This window comes from Chiloscyllium plagiosum, chromosome 3 (assembly GCF_004010195.1).
Source record: "Chiloscyllium plagiosum isolate BGI_BamShark_2017 chromosome 3, ASM401019v2, whole genome shotgun sequence".
Lineage (NCBI taxonomy): Eukaryota > Metazoa > Chordata > Chondrichthyes > Orectolobiformes > Hemiscylliidae > Chiloscyllium > Chiloscyllium plagiosum.
The window spans coordinates 120193795-120203134 of record NC_057712.1 but is presented as its reverse complement, the minus strand read 5'-3'; the positions used below and the strand labels follow the sequence as shown (position 1 = coordinate 120203134).

The window sequence follows — 9340 nt, the reverse complement described above, 5'->3', positions numbered from 1 at the left end:
TTTCCAACGCCCCTCCCTCAAGTCCCTCCTCCCTACCTTTTATCTTAGCCTGCTGGACACACTTTCCTCATTCCTGAAGAAGGGCTCATGCCCAAAACGTCGATTCTCCTGCTCCTTGGATGCTGCCTGACCTGCTGTGCTTTTCCAGCAACACATTTTCAGCTATGTTTTCAAAACCCTTCCAGCATGTGGGCCTCATGTCTGGGTTTATTGAGGACTAACTGATAGAGATGAATTTGTGTTTTGTCTAAAATGCCATTATTGTTGTATCACGTGACTACCAGAACAGTAAATAATAAGTTAGATTGTCTGACCAATTGGTCTGTTTAGTTACCAACAATTGCTATCTACCCAAGTACAAAGTTTCATTTCCTTTGAGACTGATGTTTCACTGCATAACATGCCTGCTCTTCCAGCTCAGTCACTGCCTGGCTTCCCTTTGGATTCCCCAGAAGGAGATGCAGATATGGATGATGAAGAATTCCTGAAGATGCACTCATTCACCCGACAGGAGCAAGGATTGACTGAGGCACTGAAACTCCTGGCTAACAGTGACTGGTCAGACTTCTGGATTTAAAAATATTCTTTACTTCAAGGCAGCTGCGAAAACCTGAATCAAAGAACCCAGGCAGGATTTCCCCCTCATCAAACCTGTCCTGCATAGGCAGAATGTGGTTTGGGGTGCCATTCTGCCAATTCTTTGTTAGTTATAGAGCTATCAGCTGCAAAGGAAAGTAAGCGGATGACAATATCTTTGTTCTAATATGGGCAAATATGTTTGAATAAAATGCAAATGAGGTGAATACATTATATGACCTATTTCCCATAATTCCCATCCTAGCAGTATTGAGAACAGGGCACAGGGTGATAGGTCATGTTGATCACGGGGTGATCAATAGTGTGGGCTCTGCCTCCATTTTAAACCAGATAAAAGGCAGAATGTGAGGAATGGGCCAGCCTCTCAGTTCTTCAGGAACTTTCTAAAGACCCAATGCTACCATTTGCCTACTTTCTATCCAACTTCCCAATAGAGGCAGAAATCCATCAAGAGTCCTCGATGGTCTTAATCATCAGCCTGACCCTGGCACATTGGCCTGGCCTACAGAGCACTGCTCTACCAGAGAGCTGAGATTTCTGCCAATGCAAAAAGTCCTGACTCCCCCACATTACATTGAGTCTACAGCACAGAAATGGAACAGTCACCAGTTGGTGTCTCAATATTTATGCTGCACATCAGCAGAGCTGAGGTCTAAAGGGATAGAAAGAAGTGGACAAAACCATATATAATGCTGACTGTATCGTTATTCAATCAGTGTTTTATATCCTTATTCACATACTTACAGTGGTAAATTCATTATTAATGTGCGCAATCTGTTTGATCATTTTAAAAATTACACCCCTGTCTTAAGCTCTGAGTTATTGCATTTTGCTATTTGAGGTCAACCTTTGTTGATGTAATAATTCCAGGCCTTTATTCCAATGCCAGTTTTGGCTATGACCTATTTTCAAGCAGCATACTTGTGGTTCTTTCTGGAAGTCCTGAGAAAATTAATAGTAGATCAGAAAGAGGGACTGAATAAAATTAATGAAAGAAAACACTAGTAATGATTAATTCATGGAATTAAAGAGTGAAAAAACCCCAAGACCTGACTGTTTCTAGGGGCGACACGATAGCTCAGTGATGAGCACTGCTGCCTCACAGCACCAGGGTCCCAGGTTCGATTCCAGCCTTGGGCAGCTGTCTGTGTGGCGTTTGCACATTCTCCCTGTGTCTGCATGGGTTTCCTCCCACAGTCCAAAGATGTGCAGGTCAGGTGAATTGGCCATGCTAAATTGTCCGTAGTGTTGGGTGCATTGGTTGGAGGGAGGTGGGTCTGAGTGGGTTGCTCTTCGGAGGGTCGGTGCGGACTAGTTGGGCCAAAGGGCATGTTTCCACGCTGTAGGGAATCTAATCTATCTGAGGGAGTTAAAGGAATTAGGGGAGCACGTTGAAGGTGCCTTAACTATAACCTTTCAGAATTCCTAGATGCAGGAGTTATCCATCTGGATTGGAAATTGCATGAATCACTCCTCTTTTTAAGATTGGTGAGAAAGGAAACCAAGGGAATTACAGACCTGTTAGGCTTACATCTGTGGTGGGGAAAATTTTGGTGTCTATAATCAAGGATGGGTAACTGAATGCCTTAAGATTTTCAGTCAATCAGGGGTTCATAACAGTTCATGCCTGACAAACCTCATTGAATTCTTTGAAGAGGGGACCAAGGTTGTGGACAGGGGAATTTGTGAACAGAAATGTTGTTTATATGGACTTCCCCAGAAGGCATTTGATAAAATCCCACATAAGACACTATTAACTAAAGTTGAAGCCCATAGAATTGAGGGCAAATTACTGATATGGGAAATTGGTTGAGTGGCAGGCAATAGAAAGAAGGGATGATGGGTTGGTACTCAAATTGGCAGGATGTGACCAAAGAGTCCCACAAGGATCTGTTTTAAGGCCTCAATAATTCACATTATTTATTGACAACTTCGATAATGACATAGAAAATCAAATATCCACATTTGTTGATGACACAGTTAGGTGTCATTGCAAATAGTATAGATGATAGCATAAAATTATAAAAGGATATTGATAGACTCTGATAAACTGCACTTCACATTTAGCAGACTGACCCTGAGGAGTGACACTGCCCACTAACTGGAGCGACCTAGCTGCACAATGACTGAGCAGACACTGGATTGATATCTGTACACCTCCCCGACTGTCCTCTTGTTCCCTGGGCTGGCTGCACTCGACCCACAGGACTGACTGTGGCCACATCCTCAAAGGTCCATAGATACTGATTTAGCCCAAGCTCCTGGACTGATACTAGAGGCTGCCCTTGACTTACTGTGCTGAGCTTCTTTGGACTAAACTGAGGACGATTGAGACACAGCTACTGGCTTTGTGCATGTGCGCTGTGTTGACCACATACAGAGCTATCATGTAGTACAGACAAGACAATTGACATAGCACACTGCCACATGGCAAGATACCATCTCCTTTAACTGATGACTGCTAGCCAGCATAACAAGCTGCCTGGCTTTGTGTTTGCCCTAAACCGTAAGGCAAGACAGAAATACTATCAGCCTTTTAGGTGTAGCTGGGTGGGGTGGGGGGGCGGGGAGGGGGGTGGTGGACGCAAAGTGCTATAACACAAGGCAAGGAGTCCTAAAAGAGTGAGCAAGCAGCCGTGAGATCCTTCAATCCGTGAGATGTCCCTGCAATGTTGCAGTGGCCTTGCAATGAGAGGAGTTGGTGTGGTCCACAGTGCAGAAGATGATGGAGGATCGGAGATGTGTCATGGTGATTTTAGAGACTGCAACATATTCAAATCTTGATCATTCAGAATAGTTTGTTGTGTTAAAGAGTGTGAAATATTCACTTCTTGAATTAAGAGCAGAAATAATCGAACAGAGAAGGAACCCAGTACCAAAATATAGGGATTGTCAGGTAATTTGATCTGAATGACTCTGTTTGAAGAAATTGACAAATCTTCATTCCATGAGGTAACTCGATCCTTCCCAGAATCTTAATACTAATTGGTTTTACCATTGCTCCTGCAATCTGTAGGCTTTTTTTTAAAACATAGGCTTTGCATTGTTTAACTTATGATCTGATTTAGCCCCTCCTCTCTATCTCTAGTCCGTGTCCAGTCATTGGGCATTTGCTAGGATTGTCAACATGGTCATGGCTAAGTTTACCAGGGTCCTGTATCATTGGTGAATGTTTCCTCTCAACTAGTTCCAAGTAAGAAATTCTGGATACAGCATCTCTGATTATCTCTCCACAGAATTCAATGGAGATGAAGTATTCCAAAAGCCACAGGCTTCAGGCAAAGCCAGTATATGTAACAGTTACCTTTACACATTGTGTTCATACATTTAGTGTAGTGAAATATTTAACTAACTTGAGTGAATAGAATGTGAAACATACAAATAAGGATCAAGAGTAGGCCACTCGGCCCTTTAAACCTGCTCTACTATTCAATAAGATCATGGCTCAGCTGGATTTAACCTGAGCTCTACACATCCCCGATAATCTTTTGTCTCCTTGTTAATCAAGGATGTATTTACCTCTGCCTTAAAAAAAAATTTAAAGATTGTGCATCCACTGCCTTTTGAGGGAGGGAATTCCAAAGAAACCCAACCCAATGAGAGAAAAATTGGTTCCTCATCTCTTGTCTTCAATGAACGACCCGTTATTCTTAAATCATGACTCCTAGTTTTAGATTCTCCACATGGAAACATCCTTTCAACATGCCTCGGTCAAGTCCCCACATGATCTTGAATGTTTTAATTTAGTCACCTCTAATTCTACTAAACTTCAGAGGATACAAACTCTCGCCTTTCTAGTCTTTCCTCATAGCAATCGACTTATTTCAGGCATTAGTTTAGTAAATTTCTCGATACTGCTTCCATTGCATTAACATCCTTCCATAAGTACAGTGAGCAGATTAGTGCACAGTACTCTAGATGGGAGTTCACCAATGCCCTCTATAGCTGAAGCATAACTTCTTTCCTCTTGCGTTCAGTTCCCCTTAAAAAGAAACATAAAAATTGCCTCTTGTGTTAAAAAGAAAAAAAACTAATGGTTTTTCTTTTCGGTTTTGTCGTGTCAGGGAGATGAAGAGGAAGGGATTGTCAAGTGTTCGGCGCTTGGCTCGATACCATCAGGAAGTTCTCCTAACGAAGCTTCATGCTGTCTGCTTGGCAGTGACAAAGGAGGTAGGCTATGTGGAAGCTTGGCTTTCTGGGTCCTTATTCTCTGAAACCCAAGCACAGGAAGGCCTTTCCCAAATTTCAAACCATAAGAGTGGAGGTGTTGCCGATTGGTAAATGTCTGAGAAATGGAAACAGATTATGTTTTAGATCAGTTCATTCCTTGGCACTGGTATAGAGAGGCAAGGAAGGCCGTTTCCACAAAAAAAACCTGATAAAGCAGAGTACAAATCTGATATACTTCATTGACAAAGATAGCCAACAATCTGTGGACTTAGATTAGATTACTTACTTTACTTTACTTACTTACAGTGTGGAAACAGGCCCTTCGGCCCAACAAGTCCACACCGCCCCGCCGAAGCGCAACTCACCCATACCCCTACATTTACCCCTTACCTAACACTACGGGCGATTTAGCATGGCCAATTCACCTGACCTGCACATCTTTGGACTGTGGGAGGAAACCGGAGCACCCGGAGGAAACCCACGCAGACACGGGGAGAATGTGCAAACTCCACACAGTCAGTCGCCTGAGGCGGGAATTGAACCCGGGTCTCTGGCGCTGTGAGGCAGCAGTGCTAACCACTGTGCCACCATGCCGTCCACTTGTTTCCCTGTGATGAAAACAACTAAACACTCAAAAAGGAAAACTTTGGAGTGTTTGAGGAAAGAAATAAGCAGAATTAATTGAATAGTCTTATGATCTGGAATGCACTACCTAAAAATGTAGATCCAGCAGATTCCATCATTACTTTTAAAAGGAATTCACTATAAACTGGGAGGGGATTTATTCCAGACCTTCGGGAAAAGGCAAGGTCCCAATTGGTTAGTTCTTTCAAAGCTATAAAGGGCTGAATGACATTGCACTGCTTGGTAGGATTATAAGTGTAAATGTTAGGAATAGATACAAAGGCCATTTCTGGCATGCTGTGAAACATATATTAGAAACCTATATAGTCTCTACCATCTTAAAGGATAAAGACAGCAGATAAATGGGAACATCAACACCTGCAAGTTCCCCTCACCATCTTCACATGGAAATATATTACCTTTCCTTAAAAATCTGGGTCAAAATCCTGGAATTCCTTCCCTCGTGGCACCATGGATCTAACTACACCAAATAGACTGCAATAGTTCACCTAAGGTAGCTCACCACCACCTTCTCAAAGGCAGTTGGCAATTGGCAACAGAAGTTGAGAGTGCGATGCTGGAAAAGCACAGCAGGTCAGGCAGCATTCGAGGAGCAGGAGAATCGATGTTTCAGGCATGAGTCCTTCATCAGAAAGGGTTTATACCTGAAATGTCGATTCTCCTGCTGCTTGGATGCTGCCTGACCTGCTGTGCTTTTCCAGCACCGCACTTTTGACTCTGATCTCCAGAATCAGCAGTCCTCACTTTCTCCTAATTGGCACTAGAAGCCCATATCCCATGAATAAATTTTGAAACAAGCAACCGAGGAATAGAAACATGAATGAGGTGGTATGTGAAAGATAGAAACTTTCAGGTTTATGGGGCAGTTAAGAGCTGAACTTGCTGAAAACTTGAAGTGAGAGTTCATGGCATAGCGCGATATAGAAAGTTGAATAGAGTTTCTTGCAACTAGCTTTGAAGCACCTTTAGATGTTCCTTACATTAAAGGTACTAGATAAATGAATGTTGTTAATGTAAATCTGGAATGTTCCTTCACACAGAGCCATGACAATGGAGTAACAAGATGCAAATTTCCATTGTGGAAAAACAGAAAGCTTCTCATGGAGAAGCAAGTCCATGTTTGGAATATGGATTTCTGGATGGGGAAGTGGGGCTGGGGATCCTGAAGAATCCTCTACATAGTTGGATATGAAAATGTGGTAGGGCACGTGGTAAGAATATGTGGTAGATGAATGAGCAGGAATGAGCGACACAGTGGCTCAGTGGTTAGCACTGCTGCCTCACGCCACCAGGGAGCCGGCTTTAATTCCAGCCTAGGGCAACTGTCTGTGTGGAGTTCGCACATTCTTTCTGTGTCTGTGTTGGTTTCCTCAGAGTGCTCCGGTTTCCTCCCATATCCAAGAATGTGCAGGTTAGGTAAATTGGCCATACTAAATTGCACCTAGCATTCAGAGATATGTAGATTAGGTGCATTAGTCAGAGGTAAAAATGTAGAGTAGTAAGAATGGGTTGATGTGGGCTTGTTGGGCTGAAGGACCTGTTTCCACACTGTAGGGATTCTGTGTGTTGCTATATCTTTCTCATGCCCATCTATCTGGCAACTGCAAAATCAGTAGTCAGGCATTAGCCTGTGGGTTATGTTCTGTATTTGTCTACCCTTGGAAAATGGACAGTTGCTAGCAATACCAACATTAATTGCTCATCTCTGATGGTGAATCTTCCTTGTGAACCTCTCCAGTTCATCTGATGAAGGTACTACATTAATTCTGTTTGTTAGAAAGTTCCAGCATTTTTGACCTAGTGATGATGATAATGCTTATTTTGGTCTCAATTGAGATGGTGCGTGATGTTAGAAATTTGAGTTCGTTTGCTCCCTTGTACTTAAGGCTGAAATAGATAGATTCTTGATTAGTAGGGGAATCAAGGATTATGGGGAAAGCATAGGAACATGGACACGAGGAATGTCAAACCAGGCCATGATTCTCTTGAATGGCAGAACAGGCTTGAGGGGCTGAATGGTCTACTGTTCTTATTTCTATGGCCTTTCCTTGTTGCCACTGTTCTTTTAGGAAATGGAGAATGTAAGTTTGGGGAGTTGCTTTTGAAAATGCCATGAAGAGATATTGCAGTACATCCTGTCAATAACACCCTGTGCAGCCCCTGTAGTGAAGGAAATGGATATTTTAGATAGTTGATGGGCTACAAAAAAAAATGAAACGTAGGATGTTAACGATAGAAATGGTAGTGTGACTCCAATCGTTGTGGATTCAGGATTGAGCTGTACTTTTCTATACCAGATCCACACCTATTGAGGGAGGCAAATTAGGCGCAGTTGGGTGCTTATTTTACCTGTTTGCTTTGGACAAATGGACAGTGGAGCTACATCTGGTTCTGATATGTTGACAAAGTTAAAAAAATCACTCAACACCAGATTATATTCCAATGGGTTTATTTGGAAGTACTAGCCTTCAGAGTGCTACTCCTTCATCAGGTAACTGTGGAGCAGGATCATAAGACACAGAGTTTATAGCAAAAGATCACATTGTCATGCAATTAAAACAATATGTTGAACAAACCTAGAATGTGACTTAAAAGAAGTATTGGGATTTACATATTAATGAACTGAAACCTGCCATCCATTCTAAAAAATGAAAGACTTAACAGCAGTCTAGGCTTGTTTAATATATCATTTCAATTGCATGACACTGTGATCTTTTGCTATAAATTCTGTCTTATGTTACTGCTCCAGAACTACCTGATGAAAAAGCAGGGCTGTGAAAACTTGTACTTCCAAACCAACCTGTTGGACTATAACCTGGTGTTGTGTGATTTTGTTTTACCTTTGTCCACCCTGCTCTAACACTAGCACCTCCACATCAGTGATATGTTGAGACAGCTCTCCCCTGTAATTATTGTCAACAATTTCCAACCATTCAGACCAAATCCTAAGGCAGATGACTAGTGCCTTGACTATGCTATGCAGATCCCAGTATGTGTTGTGTGGTAAGTTGACAGTACATAAAATTCCTACTGCCAAATTGTATGATGCAAATTCACTCTTACTTTAATTCCTTTAACTCTAAAAATATGGTCATTGCAAATGGATGAATGGGTTCTGGCAGATCCTTGTTATATGCTGGTAAAATATTTTGATTTCTCCAGGTCAGTAACTTACGTTCCAAGGTTTCACGCTCAGCGATCTTGTCTCTCAGTGAACTGTTCTCCCAGCTGAAGAGAAACATGGACCAGGAAGTTGATGAAGTGACCAGAATACTGCTTCACAAGACAGGCGACTCCAATGAGTTCATCCGGGAGGAGGCAGTCAAGGCGCTGGCTGTCATGGCAGAGAACGTGAGCCCATCACGGGCATTGACTGCCCTCATCGCAGGCGGTGTAAAGTAAGGAAATATGCAAGCAGCATTTAGAAATGTGTGAACATATACGGAGAGTTTAGGGAACCTCTCAGTTACTCACTTCGTGAGCTGAGTTTGTGTATTAATTTCATTGTGATTTGGTGCAAGGCATATTCTCCAACCCTCCCTTTTCCACCTCTCACTACCTCTCTACTTGCTGTTCATCAACCGGTCCTCTCCATGGCCAGCTGACCTGAGGTGACCATCTAGGACAGGGAAACTCGGGGACCATTCCTCCAGAGAAATATTGGAAGTGCATGTTCTTAGACAATAGACAATAGGTGCAGGAGTAGGCCATTCAGCCCTTCGAGCCTGCACCGCCATTCAACATGATCATGGCTGATCATTCCTAATCAGTATCCTGTTCCTGCCTTATCTCCATAACCCTTGATTCCACTATCCTTGAGAGCTCTATCCAACTCTTTCTTAAATGAATCCAGAGACTGGGCCCCCACTGCCCTCTGGGGCAGAGCATTCCACACAGCCACCACTCTCTGGGTGAAGAAGTTCCTCCT

General features: G+C 42.7%; 1 protein-coding gene across 6 annotated transcripts in view; it reads left to right on the top strand.

Moving 5' to 3' along the window:
- Positions 1–9340, top strand: part of LOC122548488 (TOG array regulator of axonemal microtubules protein 2-like) — a 126994-nt gene that overhangs the window by 88193 nt on the left and 29461 nt on the right. For all 6 annotated transcript variants that reach the window (XM_043687207.1, XM_043687206.1, XM_043687208.1 and 3 more), the window contains 3 exons: positions 417–558; positions 4662–4767; positions 8575–8810. In XM_043687207.1, the coding sequence (XP_043543142.1) occupies positions 417–558; positions 4662–4767; positions 8575–8810 (484 nt within the window). The remainder of the gene's footprint in view (positions 1–416; positions 559–4661; positions 4768–8574; positions 8811–9340) is intronic.